General features: G+C 36.8%; 1 protein-coding gene across 4 annotated transcripts in view; it reads left to right on the top strand.

The window, feature by feature from the left end:
- Positions 1-22,281, top strand: part of ANKRD28 (ankyrin repeat domain 28) — a 123,632-nt gene that overhangs the window by 73,995 nt on the left and 27,356 nt on the right. For all 4 annotated transcript variants that reach the window (XR_010439121.1, XM_064704579.1, XM_064704578.1 and 1 more), the window contains exons 4-11: positions 6,804-6,874; positions 9,723-9,923; positions 10,567-10,654; positions 13,830-13,972; positions 14,963-15,175; positions 21,027-21,105; positions 21,529-21,643; positions 22,062-22,144. Coding sequence is in view for 3 of the 4 variants with exons in the window: in XM_064704579.1 (XP_064560649.1) it covers positions 6,804-6,874; positions 9,723-9,923; positions 10,567-10,654; positions 13,830-13,972; positions 14,963-15,175; positions 21,027-21,105; positions 21,529-21,643; positions 22,062-22,144 (993 nt within the window). In the remaining variant the exon portion in view is untranslated. The remainder of the gene's footprint in view (positions 1-6,803; positions 6,875-9,722; positions 9,924-10,566; positions 10,655-13,829; positions 13,973-14,962; positions 15,176-21,026; positions 21,106-21,528; positions 21,644-22,061; positions 22,145-22,281) is intronic.

Below are 22,281 nucleotides of genomic sequence, written 5' to 3'. Positions count from 1 at the left end.
TCATAATTTTAGAAGCATTTTCCTTTTTGTGTTACTCTGGGAAGAGTAGTAGTGCTCCTCACAGTTGTATTTTTATGACCTGTGTACAGCTCTGCATCCTGGTGCACAAATACACCTGTCTACTTGGCATAATTGCACTGACTTTAAGACTGTAAATGATCACAAACTACTAAAAAGTAGAAAAGTAGTTGTCTTAATTAACTGAATGTCCAGTTTTTTGTTCTTTCCAAGGAGTCTTGGTTTAAAAAATCAAGCCCTTCTTTAAGTCTGGCATGTGAACTGTTCTGGAGAGGCTTGCTTTATTAAAAAATCATTCTTTCTAGCTGTCCTATGATTTTTAATCATCAAAGTCTACTGTGCCAGGAAGTGTCATGTGAAAAGCAGAACAAATTAGTGTGATCACTGAATGTATGCTTTTGATTACTAACTTTTTCCATTTATTTTCTAAAAATACCACGGAGATGATTATTGCTTTCACTGAAATCAATGTAATTCACAAAAATCAACATTTGAATTGTCTGTTATTTTCTTCTGAATAGATTTAGTTACTATATTGCATTGATACTTAAATACTAACACAACACACTGCTGTTTGCTTAACCCAACATTTTCTCTGCATGAAGCTCAGTGTTATGTGAGTGTGGTCAAACTCAATCTCATTAGGGTTTGGCAGCCCACGAGTTTTTGTTTCCTCTGGGTCAGGTGGAAAATGTAAGAACCGTGCTGATGCTGGAAAACTGCCACTGTAGTCATAACAGATTTTGGAAGATAGTAAAGACCCTTCAGTGTCACAGCACTCTACTACCTCTGTTTCTTTCATCTAATTACAAATCTCTGCGAGTGTGAGAAACCCATGCCCTGACAGTCACATGGCTCAGCTGCTGGAAGGCTCTTGCTGCCTCAGTCCCAGCAGAGTGAAGCTCCCTTTGTTGGGATTGCAGATGTACCCACAGGCTGGGGCTGTTTCACAGGGGCCCCTTTGACACTGACTGTATCTTTCAGCCGCTTCCTCTTCTTTTCACAGCGTTGTTGGCCGATGTTTTTCTTTTCCAAGCTGCCCTAACTTCCCCCTGGCAGCAGTAAAAGTCGGTTGCTGTGAAGAAAGTAGCTCTGATGTTCTTTGAGAGAAAAAAGTTAAGCTGACTCAGGAAAAGATAGAACTGTCAGTAGCTTGAGTCAGAGAACCTCATGTTGCTCACTGAAGCTCAAGGGGGGAGTGGCTGAGATGTGTCAGAAACTGAAATTCTGAAAGGAAATTGGCTTATATTGACAAATCAGTAGTCCTGGAAGGGTGGCTTTGACTTGATTCTTGTTTTTCTCCCTTTTCTGGCTAGTGTGTCTCCATGTGTATTTGTTTTGTGGGGTTGTTTTGGGGTTTGGAATTTTTTTTGTTTTGTTTGTTTGTTTGTTTCTTAAGGAACAAAAATTAAAACTGTTCTTGAAGTCTTATTCTCTCTGGACAAAAGATTCCAGACCCGTTCCTCTTGGATTTTTTCACTATTCTATAGATCTTCTGCTGTGCATTTAGCTTTTAAATAGCTTTCTCTCTCTCATTTAGCTTTTAAGAAGCTTTCTCTCCATAAGGTCATTATTTTTGCAGGAATGATTTTCCAAGTATCCAAGTTTTCAGTAGGAAATTACGCTCCATTTCTATTATTGATTATTCCAATTCATATCTCAAATCTTATACTTTAAAAACTTCTTTATGTCCTCCTGACTGTTTGCATATTTTTCTATGTAAGGAAAAGTTTTCCTCTCTATCTGTTTATTCCTCAGTGTGGTCTGAGAATTTCTGCTTGCCAGTTTAAGTGCTTCCAAGGTCATTGTCTCTAGACAAAAAAGTGGATCATTCAAAAGGAAGAATTTCTGAACCTATTACTAGCTATTAGGAAAATAATTAAGTAGAATCTAATTACAGTAGGACTAGTGTTTACTTTCAGTGATTTATACCTGAGATCTTCCTAATTTCTCCGAAGATTATATCTAAAATTATTTCAGTATACTAGTTTCTAAGACAAGGTTTGTTACTGTCTTAAATGCACTCTATAAAGATCTTTTACTCCTAAATAGACATTTCAGAGCTTCAAATACCAAACATTGGTGTCTGTATTGCATAACTGAATGAAAACGCTTTTGCTTTCTTTGCTTATGTTATGATATTGCTCAGTCACTAGCACATCTTGTACAATAACAAAGGAAAATACCATCCTTGAGAGGCTAAAAATACAGACTGCAAACAAAACAGTGTAAGGCAATTGAGTACTTAAGAGTCAGTACTGTGAACAAAAATGAAAACGTCTTGTCAGTTCTGTTGTATTTCTTAATCTATTTCCAACTAGTGACGCATAAGTAATTCAGCCACTGCATTCATTAGTCTTCTGAGGACATTTCCAAATAGGAAGAGTTCTGGTGCAGAGGAGCTGTGGAGGAGTGTCACAGCCAGAGTTTTTGTGAGAGGAACACAGAGGTGGTGTGAGACAGGGCAGTGTAAGAGTTGTGTGGCAGTTTATGGGTGAAGGAAGAGATGCGTGGTTGTTCCTTGCAGCATTTCCTGCCCAGTCATTCCTTGTCTGTCTTTGTAAGAGATGGTTGAGATGCTAGATCTTACTGGAATGTAAGGATATGGACCCCAAGAAGTATGCAGAAACATATGGCCAGGAATTGGTGGCTAATAGCACATTTAAATGTGCAATTGCCACATGTGGGCTGGTAGAAATAAACCCTCCAGGATCATTCTGTAAATCAGTGCACGTATTCAATTAGAAGATTTGTCTCTTGAAGCATAAATTTGCTAGAAGTAAGCATCACAAAGCTTTTTAGTACCCTCTGTACTTTATTTATTAAGTAAAATGTGTCTTTCTAATTGTCAGTCTTGCAAATACAACTTGGCAAGATGAGATGTAACGTTCAGGGACTAGGACGAAAATTATGTAATACTTCTCTCTCATTACCACCCCACCTTTTGCAGAGAAAAAGTACTTTAATATTTGCCTAGATGTGTAAAGTTACTGGGCTGTACTAGCAAAATTAGTGGTGAAATGGGTGATTTTCTTTTAATGTTTAATGTTTTGGCTTAGTGCACCAACATGGAGTAACAATTCACTTCATTTGGAAGGTGCTGTTTTACAGGAGGATCATTCACATGATTGGTTCTTAACTCCTATTTGTGTTCCAGCATTGAGATTGCTCTGACAAGCACCCTTATCCTTTTCCTGCAAACTCTGTGGCATTAAAAGAGTTGAAATTTTATAGTAAACAAATCAGAAGTTCTAATAAACATATCAAGACCAGGCCCTTGAAGTGTGTGAGATCCAAGGGACAGAGGCAGAGGCGGGGAGAACAGCAGTTTCTTAGGGTTGTTTTTTGTTTTGTTTTTTTGGTTTTCCATACAGGGAATTAAGATACACTGTCCTGTGCTTTGAAAGAGCAAACTGCTCATAGCTGGCATTTGAAATGTGAGAAATGCCCTGGTTAACATGTCAGCAGGTTGAGCTTCACAGGGATAATATTGCATTTGCAATGCTGTGCAGTAGGTTGTACACATACATGTGTTCAAACTCTCTTTAGGCCAAATAGAAAGAAATATCTGAAAACGAAAGTTATTCAGTAGAGGTATAACATTTGGTGTACATTTTTGTAACATTTCTTTCAGTGGTCTGGAGTAGAGCTTTACCTCAGATGGTGAAGGCTGTAAATTCCCTCACTGTTGCCTGGTAGGACTGTGACAGGTTTAGAGAGCCCGTGAAGGGTCAGGGAGGAGCTGTGACATTTTCCCCAAATCATGTGCTAGGCAGTAAAGAACAGCCTACAGGAGGATTATTGTGTCCTCAGATAAAAAGCTGTTTGGAAAAGCTCCTTTATGAAATTTAAATGATTCTCAGCAGCATGGCTTCTTGGAGATGATTAAGGGCAAAGTATCTCTCAATTAATTTTAAAATGTTATTTTGTTTAATGTATCTAAAGCTGGCGATCTCCCAGTCCCCAAATTAATAATGCATATGTGGTTTTTGGTAGCACATTTATTCTGATTATTGCTTAAAAACTTTCTTGCAGTGTAACAATTTTGCAACTTCTTTAAGAGTTTTTGTTATGGAAGGAAAAAACAAGCTTGGTGGTTCTTTCTTAAGTAAGTCCATCAAAGATTCAGATTTGTTATCAAAAGTCAACTTTAGCCTTTCCTATGTCAGAGAATCTACAATTTTTTGTGTATTTAAAAAGTTTACTTATTTTAGTATCTGTATTTGACACTGTTTCAATGTGCTAGACCTAGGCATTCTTGTTTCTTTGGGAGGAAGACCACTTATGGAATGAGGGGCAGGTATTTGCTAAATTGATTTTTGTTCTATTAAGAGGACCATGTTACTTTTAGATATCACTTCAGATTTCCTTAGACATTTCTCTGACTAATGCTGTCTTAATGATCTTCTTTCTTACTTTCGCATATTATTTTTCTTTTAGTGATTAACTTATTGTTGTAAAAATCTTTTGTACAGTATCTGTTTGTATTGATTTCTGCTCTCTTCTGGTGTAGTTTTTAGGCTATGTGTTAGATTGACCAGAAATGTCAGTAAAATATGAACATTTTCACTGAGAGCTAGAGGTTAAGCAGCTGCTGGTTTTTAGAGTGGAAATGGGAATTTCTTCTCTTCTGATGGGGGACTTTACTTTTCCTATCTTGAGCTTCATTACCTGGATGGATCTGAGCTGACCCCAGGTCTTGCAAATGCATTTTCCTCAGGAAAATTAGGATAATTAGGATAGTAATTAATGGCTTAGTAACTCACTCAAGTTCTTTGAAATGCTTCAAAGACATTTGTATCCTAAAGTTAGAGATAGAAATCAGTTTGTGAAAGTCTTTATTTTTTGGTTGTTGGCTGCATGTGAAGTCAGGTTGAACTTGGAATATGATTTTGGCTCTTGTTTTTTGTCTCATCTGCTAAAAACAAAATGTGGCCATCAATTACCTGGAATATAATCAAGAATTACAGATACTTTTGACATATATTGATTACATTCTCACTTACCAATCATTGCCTCATTATATTTGTGATGTAATTCATCACTTGCTGTCTTCTGGGAATGATTGCCAAAAATCCTCAGGCATTTCTAGTGATTTTAGAATACTCAGATTCTTTCTTTGCTTGAGTTCTATGCAAGACTTGATATAGTACAGTCTGCTGTGTCACATGATGTGTTGCAGTGCACCAGTGGGTCCTTAGGATGTGTGACAAAAACAGATACTTGTGGTGTCTCCTCAACTTTTGTGAGACTGTGGTGGTTTTCTTCAAATGGGCTTGGACTTTCTTCCGTATTTACTAGTCTTATTTTTCAAAAATGTTTGCACTTAGGAAAACAGGACAGCATCCTATTCTGAAATTTAGACAAGGAAAGATGGAAATCCTGAAATTGTATCTAGCAGCTGGATCTCAGTCTCTGTCCAGTGGGTGGAAGACCTAGGATCAGACTGGAAGTTTGGATCCTGCATCAGCTTCCATGTTCTATTCTTATGACTGAAAGGGATGGATTGATTAGAACCTCAAGAGAATCGACCTCAGATATTTGTATACACAGCCATGATTTTGTACACACTCCTGGTTTTCTTCATCAAATAGCCTGGGAGAGACTTCTTTGCTGGTGCAGATCTTGGATCAAAATACCCTGTCTCTCAGTTGGATATCCTGATTCGACCAGCAACCTTTTTGGCATCTTGTGTCTTACTGACCTTCCACCTGTTTCTGTTCCTTGCATAGAAAAAACAGCAATTGGTTCTGACATACCAGAATTATGTTTAGCTTGAGATGTTAATCAGCACTGGTCACATAGCATTAATGTTACTGTGTGATTCTTTCCAACAACATTTTGTAACTCTTTTTCTCAAAAATGTAAGATTTTATCTAAGCTATCCCTGTAAAATATCAGAAGTTTCAAAATAAAGATGGCTAAGTTTCCAGTCAGGATATAAATATCCTACAAGGTTCTGTATAAATTAAGTTGTTAATCATTAGGTTTTCTTGTTTGTTGGAGTTCACAGGAAGTTAAGATGTAGTTCAGCTGCTTCCTTCAGGGAAAAGAAGTTCCCAACCCCTTCTTTCCTTTTATTATTAAGAAAAAAATTAAAATCCAAACCCAAGCTTGTGTCCCTTAGAGGTGTTTGTGCAGCTTTGTTTCCTGGGGACAGGGAGGGCTGTTCCTTGAGTGTGCTTTCAGAAGTGTGGCTGGGAGTCTCTCTCATGAAGGGAGGACCAGGAGGCACCAGGGTGGGCTTGGTGACCTGCTGGAGTAGTGGAGATTTGTTCCTAAAGTAAGTCCCAGTAGAAGAATCATCCTCATTCCATATACCTGTCCATCAGACATGGCAACCACAAGGAAACTGTAGGTGTGGGGAGCAAATGCAGCCTCTTTCTATATTTTCACAGAGAATTCCAGCTATAATGGGAAACCATGAGATTTTTGTTGCTGTGTGAAGGCAAGGAATTGATCTTTTTTAGGCAGCAGCCTTTTATGTGACTCTGGAAGGGCAAAAGATTATGGGGGATGACCTAGTATAAAAATATGAGTATATTTTGATGTGGAAGAATAGTATTGGTAGTGTTCAAAGAATTTTCTCAAAGGGTTGATTTCAGCTGGAGAAAAGATTCCTTTTCATTTTTTTGCATAAAAAATGCAAAGAAATGCCTAGAAGAAATAAATTCATTTTGTTAGAATAAATAAATAGTTCTATTTCTAAAAATATCTTCTTGAAAATATTTCAGTCATTCTGTAAATACCTTTTAAATTTCTGTGTTTGTTATTTTTTGTTACAGGAGCTAGAGTTAATGCCAAAGACAGCAAATGGTTGACTCCTTTACACAGAGCTGTAGCATCTTGTAGTGAGGTATGTTGCTCTTTTTGTCTACTTTGTGTTAAAATAAGACATCTCAAATTAACTTCTGTCCGTTGTTCATTTTTTAAAAAGTGAAACTACTCCAAACATTTGGAATTGCAGAACATTTTTGTGATGGTTTTTTTAGCCTTTTGAGGGAATATATATATATATATATGAGTGTGTGTATCTATTGCTTAAGTAGTAAGAAAGGAGGAAAACTATAAACTTTGAGTTCTCAGCTTTGCTCTCTGTGACTTCCCTAGCAGAGGACTCTGCATGCAGTGTTCTTAAGTCCTGTTTACTTCTGCTAAGGTAACCAGATTGGTTCAGCATGAGGGAAGATGAATTAAGATTTAGAACAACTTTTACAGCATGGTCTTTGCATTACTTCATATTTTTTTACATGCTTGTGTGTTCAGGCATTGAAGAAATAAATCATTCTATTAAAGGCCTGTCAATGTCTTTTTTTAAAAAAAAGTGATTAATTAATAGTATTGAATATCACTTTAAAATTCTTAAATGGAATGTAGACAGTTTCTTGAAGTCTACCAGTTATACAGTTGTGAGAATATCATAATGCAAGAAATTATTTGGTTATTGTTTCCCTGTGGTGGTTGTCCTAATAAAAAATTTAAATGCCTGTAGAAGATCAAAACAAACAGAGAAATGCTGATCTTGTTATGTGGAAGAGTTTATGCAAAACTATCTCCTTTGAGATCCTGAATCAAATTGATGCTCATTTCAGTACGTTTCAAATAAAGGTTTTTATTAGTAAATTTTTGTTTGGGAAGATAGAATTGAATATTTTAGTTTTGACAAGCATTGAACTTCAAGTGTTTGATCCATGAGCTATCTAAACAAGCCTTGTTTCAGTTTTTGCTTTTGAATTCCCTGGATAAACTGCAGTATTTTGTCACTAGCATTAATAGCAAAGTTATGTAGAGATCATGTTATTCAAAAAAACAGCGTTTGAAAATGAATCTTCAAGGGCTTCTTACTCCCAAATGCTATTTGTTCTTGAGATATTTTTAGGCTGTTCCTTTGGGAGCTGACCAAAGCACCAAATGCTGCATTCTTCAGAGCTGAGGAACAATAAAAGCTCTCCACATCACTAATGCTTGCAGAGGCAGAGAAGTGCTGCAAAAAACCGGGATTAAATGATAACTTCAAGAAATGCAGTCATGGTCATAGGTTTTTTTTAAATATGGAAGATTTTAAACAAAACATTATTCAGAGGCAAACAAGACAAGTAAACCAGTCAGAGCTTGATAGACACTTGTCAGAATTTTCTATTTATAAACACACTGAGTCATGGGAGCCCATGTACAGGGCTGATATATGTAGGCACTGTTTTCTAGCTGACAGACCTATATGGGTTTGGGGCACTGGATGAAAAGCTGTCATGAAAAAACTGCATCATGGTTTCAGTAGAACATCTGGACTCTTGAAGTGAGGACAGCTGCAATTAAACAAGGACATTGAAGCTTAAAAAATAGCTGCGGTTATGGGTTTAGCTGTCAGCTGCACAAGTTCAGGCAGCTTCATGTCAAGACAGTCACATTTTTATTTGTGTGTGCCTGCGGTATGTTGCAAATTTAAAAAAAATCTCCAAGTAGATTCAGTCATGAAATTCATTAATGCAAATGCACATAAAAATTAGATTCATTATTTTTATACTAATGTTGTGGTGCTTCCTTCTGCAAAAGGGGTAATAGCTGTTCTGAAATATTTCTTAAAATTTGGGTTAAAAAAGGCAAGACTTAAAATATAATTAGTTTTTTAAAACACTAAATCTGCTTCAATTTCTCAGCGAAGACCTATTCAGTTTTCTCATTAAAGTACAAGTCTGTGATGCAGTATTTTCACTTTTGTGTTTGTTCCTGTCTTCTTTTTTATTAGCAGTATAGGAAATTTCAACATTTTAAATATTATTTCTTCTAATAAAAATAGGACCAATAGTGACTTAGCAATCTGCCCATGGACCTTGCTGTTGTACCACAGTGTAATTCAGAATCTCTAGTAACAACTTCTGGTAACTGTGTTTTAAGTACAAAGTGATAATCAATTATTTGTGCGCTCAGTGACTGAGTTGGCAGTCACCAAAAGCAATTAGTGAATCGTGGGAAGGTCACACAGCTGATGCAAAATGCAATATTCATCATCGTGTTGATACTGCCAGCACAGTTATTTTTTTATGCATTCCAATTGTGTGTGCATATTTTAATGGGATTTGTTTATCTTGCTGTAAGAATTACAGTCTTATTTGTCACATTTTCACAGCTTGTACTTCTGACAAAAGGAAATGAATAATCATTTTGAGAGATGGAATTCAGTGCAATATTTTAAAACGGTTTTCAGGAATTTTGCAACAGTGTATGTTGAAACTTTTTGTGACCATGCACTCTTTTATTTGTGGTTCTCTAAATGTACATTTAATAATCTCGGGTTTGCCATTTGTAGACTTGGACGGTTGAAAAATTTTACTTGGCAGATTGATGGAAACTCATTGTAAGTTCATAGTACTTCACACTAATCCTTGGCTAAGAATTCCACAAATAGAAGAAATCCTAGGATGGTTTATTAAACTTTGGAAATCAGTTGTGATTACAAAATAATTTTCCATGTGGCTTAGGGAATAAAAGACCTGGAAATGGTTGATTTGGTTAAATTATTCATGTCCTTGAGAACATTCCCATGTTTGGATTTATGATAAAGTACAAATCCCAAAGTGTCCCAATGATTATGTTTGCAGATGAGCAAATGGTAAAGAGTTGTTTTCCACTGTACTGTCCTTAAATCCAGGGCTGTCATTTCTGATCTTTACTAAGTGGCTTGGTTTTTTGGTAAATGCTTTCAGGATGCTGTTCAGGTGTTGTTAAAGCATTCAGCAGATGTCAATGCTCGTGATAAAAACTGGCAGACACCCCTACACATAGCAGCTGCAAACAAAGCTGTGAAGTGTGCTGAAGCTTTGGTGCCTCTCCTAAGCAATGTAAATGTGTCTGATCGAGCAGGCAGAACTGCACTGCATCATGCAGCCTTCAGTGGACACGTTGAGGTAAAAGTTAATTTTCTTGCCTTCCACTTGTCATTCTGTCCCTCATATTTCTGATATTTCATTTTTTGAGTTTAAAATAATTTCTTCCCCATTCCCTCAAAAATCCTCAATCTCTATTTTGTGTTTGAGTTTGTTTTCCGTATGCATCTCTGTGCAGAAAAGTTGTGGAAAATAAGTGTTACATCATTTTATTGAAAGTTTATTACAGTGTTCACTTTGTTGTGACAGAAGGAAATTTGTTAACTGGAGTTAAATTAGTAACAGGTAAATTTAAAATGGAAAAGCCAGGATATGTTTCTGTTCAGTAAACGGTGAACGTAGGGAGTTTGTTGTCACTGAAATTCAGAGGAAATATATGTAATAAACTCTGACTCACTAGTCCCTTAGTAACCTGAAGATATAAAAGATTTCATGGCTTTGCAGTATTTAACTGAGAAGTGGTTTTGTTGACATCAAGTTTTGTGTTCCTTACAGTCACTTCATTGTGACAGCCAGCTTTTCAAACTTATGGAATATTCAAGACCCAACTCATTTAAATCCTCTGAAAATGCATACATTTTTGGTTTTTTCCATGGTTTTCTCTGTTGAGGCAAAGTTTTTCCCATTATGAATGGAAGATTTGTGTTCTTTTTCTTTATCTCAGATGGTCAGCTTACTGTTGTCTAGAGGGGCCAATATTAATGCATTTGACAAGAAAGACAGACGAGCGATACATTGGGCAGCATATATGGGTATGTACATATTTCAGTTGATTAATACTGTCGTAATAATAAAAAATCATCTCATGTTTAGTGGTTTGACATGTTTCTAGGAAAAATATTTGCATTGTAAGCATTGAGTTTATCTGTGTCTGCCAAAAAAACGTTAATAGTATAGTTCAAATTGCCTTGCAAATTTGTATTTTGTGGTGATGAAAATCAATTTGTTGGAAGAAGAAAAGTAAGGTAAGTAGTTTTGTTCTTTAAAAAGAAGGAACTGTGTTCTTCAATTAGCAAGTCTAGTCACAGGTGACACATTTTGCAGAAATGCTAAATAAAAAGTAAGCAGTTAATACAAGGGGCACCTGAAACAGAGGATCATTGCAGCGTCCTTGGGGATTGTATTTTCAAGGAATGTTTCATCTCTGAAACTACAAATTCTTGCCTCACCATTCTTATTCCAGGAGTGGATAATTATTGTTCTTGTGGTCTTGATCAATGCCCTGGCAATGCTGTCAGAGTAATGCTCTTCCTTGCCTTTTATCAGACTTGAAAAGAATTGAATGTGCCATTCAATTAGGAAGTGATCATCACAGCAATAATGCTCTTAATTTATTATTTCAAGCTGGATGAGATTGCACTTCAGGTATTTATACCAGTACTTAAAACCCCAGAAGTTAAAGAAAAATCTTCATTATTGATCTAATGTTATTTCAGTATTAGTGTTTTTGATGTACTACTTATATCTGCAAAGCAGTGTCTGTCCAGCCACCTTATTGAATGTGGTTATTTGCAAAATTTTGTTGAATGAAACTTGTATGTGAAATTTCAGAGAACTGACAAGAGTCAGTGAGAGGCCAGTGACACCTTTTGCCTTGTGCTTGCCTAGATGAAAAGTCTTCTGTTTTGCAGATAAGCTACATTTATTCCAATTTTAATCAGTGCTATATTGTAGGCTATTTACAGGGAACTCTCTTAATGAAGAGTGTTTGGGCAGGAAAAATGTAGTTTAATTGATGTTGATCTGCCTAAATTTCCCTGTAGACAATAGAGAAGAAAAAGCTTTTGAAAATCTTCAATTAAAGTAAAAATAATTATGACCTTCTCCTTCACAATTTAGAGCCATTGTACATTGCTCCAATTGTTTGGAGAAAACCTTAAAAAGTTTACCACCATGTAAAACTGACCATAAAATAAAGAAGTTATGTTTTTCGTCACTCTGCTATAAATAACTTTCTAGGGTGATATCCATTGTTTTGCTTCCTTCCTGCTTTTCCCCTGGCTCCATTGCTGTCCGGCTGCAAAGCTGGGACTGAAATGGGCTCACAGTGCTGTGTGCTGGTGTTGCCCTCACTGGTGCACTGGGATCTCTCTGCAGCACTTCTCACATCAAGTTCCTTGCCCTTCCCTTTGAGAGTCTTCCACTGATCGCTGCTTGCCTTTTCAATGCAGGTCAGGGGTTTTTTTGGCTTTTTACTCTCTCTTTGAAGTTTTTTCTGCCACTGTTCTGTTCACTGTCTCTATTCCTTTCGCTGCTTTCCATATCTTCTGTACTTCTGTTTCTCCTTGAGGGCTTGTTTTCTTTCTTTTCCCCATTGTATTTGGGTAAAAAGATGAGTATTGTGTTTGCATTTCTCTTTCCCTTCTTTCCTACTATACTGAGGTAATTAAGAAGTGAAATTTTGAAGCACTTCACATTGCACTGGTGAAGTCTTATGGCTTTGGTTGGTATAGCTAGGTGAAATGGTGTTCTGTGTACTGTTGGGTAGGCAGCATAAAATAAGTATCAGTGTCTGAGTGTTTATAAAAATAGCTTTGTCTGTATTCCTTTGGGTAGGCACTTCCTATTCAAACTTTTGCAAATTCTCTTAACTGCTTATGAAGCAAAGACCCACACTCTTTATGAAGCACCTAAACTGAAAGGTGGGTTTGATACTTTCTACTTAGATATCTGACCAGATAAGTATAAACAAAATTATTCCGTGTGCTCCTCACCACTTCTTTAACTAAGGAAGGGATGTCACCTGAAAGGTAAAATAAAAGTTCTGCATGGGTCAGTTACAAAAGTAAAGCACCAAGTGTATTGTGCTCTGTTAAAGTCATGTATTTCTTTATTCAGCAGTCTTTGTCATGACTATCCGTGTGCTTGCAGTAATTAGTTGTTTGGCTGTTAAATTAACAACAGAGCAAGAATGACAGATACTTGGCTACCCCATTTTCATGGCTTCTTAGCAGGCAGTGTCACAAGTGCCTGCAAGCAGAGGAGGAGCATGTGGCCATGGAAGGGAAAAGCTCCTTGCCCCTTGCAGCTGGGGCGGGTGCTGGCGCTGGGGTCCCTGGCCCAAAGCTGGCAGTGAGAGCTACTGCCCACCACTGCAGGGTGGGCTCCCTGCCCTCTCTTCTCTTTTCCACCTGGAACCTCCCCCATGCCTTCTTCATTATCCCAACTCTTACTCTTACTCTTCTGTGGAGAGCCTGGTTTAAGCATGGCTTAAAGAAAGAGGCCATGAAGGTATTCAGCTGAGGGAAATATAGAAGCCTGCTGTAAAACAGCCTTTCCCAGGCTCTCCACACTCTTCCTTGTACTCTACTTCCATTGTCTTAGGAGAGCAGTTGATACTTTTAAAAGGCTGCAGTTCCTCAAAGATCGTCTCTGAGTCAGTCTTGAAAACAGAGCTTTACTAAATCCTGCATGATGTGGCTTAACATTTTAAATGCTTTATGGGTAAAGGAAGTTGGATTGGGGGGTATATTTTGATGTAAAAGTAGAATATTTTCTTCTTTTTGTGTTTGCATCAATTTTTCCAAGTTTCTGTAAGATTTAAAAATCTTAATGGGCGTGTTTGGAGTTGAGGTGACAGTGGAAGATTGGCAGTCACATTGTCTCGCAAGTTGTTAATGTAAATTTGTGGTCAGTACTTAATAATTACAAAGTTACTTTGTTTCTCTAGTTCTCCAGGATTGTGTTTTGAGTATACAAATTTATTTTTGCAGTGGTTGTTGGTGGGGTGTGTGGAGATGATTATTTTATGTTTCTTTTATAGTTCATGATAGGATTAGAAAACAAGAACAATTTTTTCTTTTCTACATTAGGTCCAAAGGAATAGTTTCTTGATCATGTTAGAACAATTGTAGAATTATGAAGTTTGCAAACCTGTGCTGGTTAATAAAATATGATGCTTCATTTTATTTGTCCTTATTATTTTAGGTCATATTGAAGTTGTGAAATTGCTCGTCACCCATACAGCTGAAGTGACATGCAAAGACAAGAAATCATATACACCCTTACATGCTGCAGCATCTAGTGGGATGATCAGTGTAGTGAAATATCTTCTGGATCTTGGAGTTGATGTAAGGAAAAATAAAATTAAATGGGATTTTTTTTTTTGTTTGAAATACTCTTGTTAGTACTTGTAGCACACAGGTTGGGATATAGTGAAAGTACGTGAAGGAAGATCTCTTGAAATACTACTTCTTCTTTTATAAACCCTCATTTCTCCATTAAAAGAAAACCTCCTTCAGAGCCTTGCAGATTTTGCACAATACTTGGAAAATAAATGTGTATTTAGTGGGGCATTTTGTTTATTTGATATTTCTTGCTCTTAATTCATTGGACTGTGAGTCAGGAAATAGGAATTCCGATCCTAGCTTTGCCACACAATAATTTCTGAAGTGCCACACAATAATTTTTGAAGTGCAGGAAATTAAATGCTTTTGCCTTATTTGGTAAAATATACCTGGAACTGACTTTCCTACATGACATAAATTTTAGATGATACTAAAAATTGTGAGAAACTTCAGTACTGCAGTAAATGAGTCCATATTAATATTGAAATGCAAAACAAATTAAAAGGTTCTACAGTACCTGCCTGTAGAAGGAGTGTTACCAATAAACTGTGAAACTGTAAGAAATCTACATTGTGAATCATAATCTTAGTCTTGCAAGGCTGGAGATTGCAACTCAAGCTCAATATTGAGGAGTAGATCAGAAATGCAATGCTGTTTTATAGAGGTCTGTGCTGTGCTTTTTGTGTAGCATCTATACAAATTGCCACAGTTGATATTTTTGGCATGTGCGGCTTCTCTTAGAGTTGCATACAGGAAACTGGTGTGGAGACAATTGGAGGAGGTTGGCTCACTTGTAAAGCAATCATATCTTCCCCAGGACACAGATCTCAATCAACATGCTATATCCAGAACTTGCTTTTAATTTCTGCTTTTGTAGAGTTCCAAACATAATCTCGTGACTTGAGATGTTTCCTTTGTTAGAATTAAGTGCTGCATTAAGTACAGTTTTTTGCCTACTAACTAATCTTGGTTTTTTTTTTTTTTCTCCTATAGATGAATGAGCCAAATGCCTATGGAAATACTCCTCTCCATGTAGCTTGTTACAATGGGCAAGATGTTGTAGTGAATGAACTCATAGACTGTGGTGCTAATGTAAATCAAGTGAATGAGAAGGGGTTCACACCTTTGCACTTTGCTGCTGCATCAACACATGGAGCATTGTGTTTAGAGCTCTTGGTCTGCAATGGAGCAGATGTAAATATAAAGGTAGGTATATCCAAAGCCATCCTTTCACTCTTAAAAATGCTGTACATCCTTATTGGAGGTAGTTTTTTCAAACATACTTGTTTTGATAACATGGAGAAGTTCCCACTGATAGATGGAGTATTTGTTTGAAAAATACTGCAGTAAAAATGAGCCAATATTTTGCTTCAAGAATTGATCTGAATCTGGAAACCTCAATGGAATATATTTTATAGCCCAAAAGGATGAAGAAAAATGCCAATAATGTCTGGCCAATCTCAATTACATTTAGATGTCAGAATTCTGTATGCTTTGTTTACCCTGGTCTAGCCATGTAAGTAAGAGCAAATAATGTGAAAAAATGCAAAAGCACATGTTTTTCTTATAAATAAGTAATGTGAACAAAATCAGGGATATTTCAGGGAAATGTGTATGATCTGGTTAATTGCAGGAGCAGTTGAAGAGATGATAATGTAAGATCTTAGAATCTAATCAATCAGAGAGATCGGGGAAGAGTGTATTAAAAATACAAATATGAGTAGATCAGGCCAATGGAAAGTCTTAAACAGCTGATGTTTTAATTACTCCAGCAAAATTGTGTGAGCAGAGTCAGTATGCATTTTACATCTTTGTTTGGTCACAAGTCTTTGACTGCAGAATATTCCTTGGAATCCAGCCTTGTTGTAGGTAGAGAGATGTAAGACCACCTGGTTTGTATTATGTTGATCTTTACTCTAGTAATTAAAACTTGACTGTGTTCAGAAATATTTAGTGGCAGTATCTGATGTCTTGGCAGGTTTCAGGCTGAGGGAGGTAGGAAATGGGTATATGGAATGAAGAGTCCAAGTGTTCCTTATGGCAAAATGTCTGGTTGCCTGAACTGTCACCCACATGTAGTATGACAGGAATTATCTGTTATTTAATTTCTTGAAAAAAAATGGAAAAGAATCTTGCTTAATAGGTTTATGCTTGAATTTCAGCACAATCTGTGCAGGAGGTGAATATTAGAGTAGCTGACATTTCTGTTAAAAATCTTGGGGTTTGTGGTTCACTTCACGTCAGCAGTGATTTTACAGTGATTGAAGCTGGTTTTCTGCTAACTAATTCCAAAATACAGTTTTATATCTATTGTTAGTACAAAACTCATAGCCAACTGAAAATTTGAGAGTATTTTAAAAATTAACTCTTTGATGTGGAAAATTCCTAAATGAATGTTCCTGCTCACTGTTACATATATTTAGACATGCAGCTCATTTAATAAAAATGTGCATAACTCAGTTGTGGAAAAATTCATCACTGAAGTGCCCTGCAGAAGTAAGGAGCTGTGTTATAGGGTTTATTGCCAACTTGTCCTAAAATATCCAGGTCACAGTCCATTTATTTTTGTTGCCAGCTTTCTGCTCTGCCTAATGTCCCAGGCTGCATATGACTGAGTGTTCAGTGTTGCAGGGCTGGCTGACTTTTGTCCTACATTCTTGAAACATCATTTTTCAGTAAAGTGTGGTCTGCCATGAAAATAATCCCACAATGTTAAATATACTACTGATTATATTTGTGTGTTACTCACACAAATAAGAGCAAAGGAGAGCTTGGAGCACCTTCTAGCACCTGAAGGGGGCCTACAAGAGAGTTGGGCAGGGACTTTGTGCAAGGGCATGGTGGGACAAGGGGAAATGGCTTCAGGCTTTGACAGAAGGGTTAGATTAGATATTAGGAAGAAATTCTTTACTGTGAGGGTGGTGAGGCCTTGGAACAGGTTGTCCAGGGAAGTTGTGGATGCCCCATCCCTGGAAGGGTTCAATGCCAGGCTGGATGGGGCTTTGAGCTACTTAGTCAAGTGGAACCCTGCCCATGCTAGCAGGGTTGGAACCACCTGAGGTCCCTGTGAACCCAAACTCTTCTGTGATGCTCTGAAAAATATTGCCAAGCCAAGAATTACTGTTTTTTCTAAATGCAGGGCTGTAAGTGTTCATGATTTTGGGCATATTTCTGATGAAGAATAAAAAAATGAACAGGGCTCCATTTCAGAAACAGCATTAGGTTTAGCTATGGGTTGGTTGTAATTAAAATGTGCTGATTTTGTACACATCAAAATTATTAAGTGCAAAAAGCAAGTAGGGCCATGGAGGGATTTTAAGCAATTATAGCTTGAAAATAGCATTTATCCCCACTTTCCTCATCAAGGTGTTTCTGTTGTAATTCTGTTAGTAGCATTTCTGTGGATTTGTACCAGTATGACTGAATTTGGCCTGTAAATTTGCACCTGAAGGTGTGAACAGCCTTACTTTGCATATGAAAACTTATCACTTGCACTGTGGAAAAGTGCAAGAACTGAGGCAAAAGAAAATAATTTTTAAGTCAACTTCTACTTCCCTGGAAAGGCCTATAAAGATAAATCTTGGATTTAATCAGAAGAGCAATCCCTAAAAAAACAGAATATGTTGTGTAACTAAGAAAGAATTGTAGATTTAAAATAAGATGGAATTAGGGTTGTCTCACTAAATATTTATTGAAACCAAGCTGGTTCAGTTTCCAAATACTGAGGTTGGAGTTCAAAATAGTTCTTAAAATGGCTCTTAGATCTATTTTTCATCATAATTATATTGCTTGTGTAGGCTGATTCAATCATTTCCTTCCATGTGCAGCTTTTCCTGTGATTTTAGAGGTGAGAGAGTGGATATGGATGGCAATGTAGGTGCAGGCTGGACAGTACTATTACAGTGCTTCCTGCTGGGGATGACTGAGTGGGGAGAGCAAAAGGGAAACACTCTTACTCCTGATGGCAGATAGAAGGGAAGTTCTTGTGCATATCTGAGAGTGCTGGCCTCATCTCAAGAAGGGATTATGTAGCAGAAGATAATAGAACAGTAGAAATATGTTATATGCTTTTTATCACCTCTGGACATAATTTCCTACTTGTTTTCATAGCCTTGTCAGTGTCCACTGTAGAACAGTGAATCTTATTAAGTATTGCTCATTACTGCAGCACTCCCTCTTCACTATTCAGGATTTCCATGCATGGAAGAACACATTGAAATGAGTATGTAATGGGACAGTATTAATAGTTTTATGGGCCTCATTGCTGATTGAAAATTCAGTGACCTAAATAGAAAATTTTTTTACTTTCATTGGTGGTACTAGAACATAAGAATTGTTGCTAGGGGGAGATTTCATTTGGAGGAATGCTGTGACATGATAGACCCACATTTCCTCTCCCTCAGTGAAGCTCAGTAGTCTGAGTACAGTTAATATGTGAGTAATCACTCAATAAGGCACCTTGTGCTGTGTATTATTTCTGTCTAATAGCAATTACTGTTCTTAGCAAATTTGCTATGATCCAAGTATTTTGTGGATACATTTTCTCTAGTGATAGGAGAGATTTGGGTGATTCCTATTACCACATTTAGCTGAGTTTCACTGAAGACAACAGAAGTTATCATTAGCCCATAGCTGCCCTGTCAGGTGCTGTGATCCTGTCTGATCTCATTAAATCACACAGCTGTAGTTAGCTTGATATTTAGAGAGAAGAACCTAAAGACATAAAGAAAAGGAAATGGAAGCAAAGTTTAGAAGATACCTCTCTGCTTCTGCAGTCCAATCTCCTGGCATATCAAGAAATAGTGATTTGCTTAATAGAGCATTGATATTTCATTGCTTAAAGAAGTGTTTGGCTACTGGTTCTGGTCCTGTATATCCTTTTCTAGTGTCTTAGAAGGCAATTCTGAATGCAGTCCTATACCTGCTTCAACATGGGACTTGTCCTTCATTAAATTTTATACCTGTTCTATGTTTATATGCTGATAGACAATTGCATGTTGTGTTATATCTGGGCTGGAAAGGAACCTGAAACTGTTAGACATGAGAGAGGCACTCTCATAAAATCCATTGTCTTAGAAATCTATGTTAGGTGCATTTTTAAGTAAATTTGAATGGAGTAAATCTAAAAATCTCTTATTGTTTGTACTGTGTTTTTTTCATTTATAAGTGGAAAATTATTCTGTAGCTTATTTTGTTGTTCTTTTCAAGATCTTACTGAAGTTTTCTTGTGAGAAAACTTAATCACAGTGCTCTTCCGCTTCTAATACTGTCACCCTAAGTTATTCCTATGTCTTTGTAAGGTGCATTATGAGATCTGTGTTTTTTCAGCTCCATCTTTTTTTTCTTCATTAGCCTTCCTTTGAGATACAGATTTGTTCCATCTAAGCCAGTGAGACTGCAGGCTACTTTACCTGAGTCCTGAAATTCTGTCTGTTATTTCACTAAGCTTATTTTATATGATAATTTTTCTTTAAGTTAATAGATTCTATAGATGCTTCAGGTTAAAGAAGGATAAAAGTGAGGAGAAAAGTCACCAGATGTTTAACAGTTGTTTTAAAGTAATTGGGCACAGATAATTGTAGTGCTTGGAAAAAGAGATGAGAACTGAACTCTAGGGAGAAACATGAAAGAAAACTGGAGCACAGAAGTTGCTTGGAGAAATTGTCACTTATGGTGTGTTTATTTGGCTTTTTCTTAAGGCCTCCAATGACAGAATTAAAATTGTCTAATTCCTCAAGAGGATTTCAACCCCGTATTCTTTGTTTATTTGCATCTCCTATGGATATGTGGATGTTGTCTTTTGGATTATTTATGGTCAAAGAAATCTACTAGCTGGAAGAGCTAGAGATAACTTGGCATTCCTTATCACGTGTTTTATTTCTTTCAACCTAGGTCTGAGAAGACAGTGTTTCACATAATTGTGCTGTTATGCTGCTCTGGGCAGTGACACAATGAAAAATTCTGTATCCATCCCTAAAAGGGACTTCAGCAGACTTTCAGTATCACATCCATAGAACCATGTCATTTGGTGCCAAAGGGAGAGAAAAGATGGGAAGACACTTTTGCATATGACAACAATTTGTCATGTTTCAAACACATGTTTGACATGTGTTCATATCATATGTTCCCCTGCCATATTTGTCTGATTTAACTGTGTATTTTGTGAACCTTTCATACTCTTCAAAGCCATCACTGAACATACAGATGCAGTATGCATGTGCATACTGCACTCAAGGGTTCTTTGATTTTCTGTGTCATGTTTGAAATTTTTTGAGTGCATGTGTAGGAACTTTTTTTTCTGCAGTAAAGCTTTCCCATTACCTGTGACAAGTATGAAGGGAACATCATTCCAAAATAATAGCAACAGTGGAAATGGTGCTTTGAGCTGTTAAAAAGTGAAGTTTCCTTATGTGTTACTGTTAGCCTGCTTCAAGGATGTCTTTACTGGGTGAATGACTAAGTGCACATTCAAAATGTGCATTTCAAATGTGTACTACCTAGTAGGGTTGAATAGTTCTACCCTAGGATTACTTATAGTTTATGATAAATTGCTTACCAACATCACTTTGCAGAAATTTCTAGGAAACACATGAGCTTTGTAATGTGTTGTCTTCTAATATAATGTGTAAACCCCTCTAGTAAATACAGCTACTTTTTTTCAAGAAACAAGCTTAAAGCATTGTTTTATTTTACCCTTGGGGAGGGGAGGGGTTGGACATAGACTTGTTGCTGAAATTGTGTGCTGTCATCATCCTCTTGAGAGTTATCTTGGGGACAGAAGTGTGAGTGAGTGAGTGGGCACCCCTGAGTTGTCACTGGCAACTGGAAGAGTGACTAAGAGCAGCTCTTGTGAAAATCTTGCCATGTCATGCTGAACTTGTCCTCGCCAGCATCTGTGTGGCAAAGTGCATAGAAACAATTTAAAGAATGGAGTGTAGGGAGAAAAGAAGAAAGAAATGTCCTTTTTGTTGGGTTTCTTTTTTTTTTTTTTTTTTTTTCAGAACTGATTATTACTGTTACTGGCAATAAGTAACAGCATTTCTTTTTTCTTTTCCAGAGTAAAGATGGGAAAACACCTTTGCACATGACAGCAATCCATGGTAGATTTTCAAGATCCCAAACCATCATTCAAAATGGTAAAAAGGGGGAGGGAGTATTTTTGCCATAAGCTTTCCATTTTGGATGTTTTCGTCCTCTTATATTGGTAACAACATGCTGAATTTTTTTCATGTCCAGTGTCCAGTAATAGTGGAGGAGTCCAGCATATCTGTTTATAAAGTTTGATAAGTTACACTGATGAACCATTTCTTTTTAAGAATGCAGCAATATGTATAGAGATTTGTTTTCCATAACCCAGGTTATTTTCCATTATCCAGTTTGTCCCATAAGGTTACATAAGAAAATGCTTTTCTCTACCACTGAAATCTGTATAAGTTTTAAATTCAAACTGTTTTAGTCACTGACAATAATGTTACTTAAATGATTATCGGTCCCATTTGTCTAACAAAGTATCTGAATGCCTGGATATACCCTTACTTAGTAATTACTCTTTATTATAGGAGCTGAAATAGACTGTGAAGATAAGAATGGAAATACCCCTTTGCACATAGCAGCTAGATATGGCCACGAGCTATTAATCAACACTCTGATCACGAGTGGTGCTGACACTGCAAAGTAGGTAACTTTACTGACATGAATGCAAGCTGACATAATTTACAAGTGTATTTATTAGGTTAACAGAATTAGTGCAATTTTTATTATCATCTTCAACTTGCACTAGGAAATACTTTGTTTATTATGCTGTACTATACTTGTAAGTAGCTAGTCAGTATATCACAATTTGTACCAAAACTAAGAGAAATAAAGTTTTCTGTAATGTATTTGAAATAAAAGCTCTGAAAGTTTTAATAGGCTGTTGCACTGATAATGCATGCTGATAGCTTGGAAAGAAGTGTTTAAAATGTGAAGTTAGCTCAGTATTCTAATGAGGTGGTTTGCTGAACCCACCATTCATGTGCACTTTGGCACACAATCATGTTTGTTTTATTTTAATTGTAATGAAACTGTGATACCTGATTATGGTGTATCTTAGGCGGGGTATACATGGGATGTTTCCTCTCCATTTGGCAGCATTAAGTGGATTTTCAGACTGCTGCAGAAAGCTCCTCTCATCAGGTAGGACACTCTCTTAAATTCTTACAAGGTGCTTTGTACTTCATTGTGTATTTCACAGAATAGCTTTTCATTAAGTCTTAATTTAGTGATGCATAGAAATCCTCATAGTTTACTAGTACATTGGGGCCAATGCTTGT

The sequence above is a fragment of the Zonotrichia leucophrys genome, chromosome 2 (genome assembly GCF_028769735.1).
Source record: "Zonotrichia leucophrys gambelii isolate GWCS_2022_RI chromosome 2, RI_Zleu_2.0, whole genome shotgun sequence".
Classification (NCBI taxonomy): domain Eukaryota; kingdom Metazoa; phylum Chordata; class Aves; order Passeriformes; family Passerellidae; genus Zonotrichia; species Zonotrichia leucophrys.
This window is presented reverse-complemented; position numbering and strand designations above follow the sequence as displayed.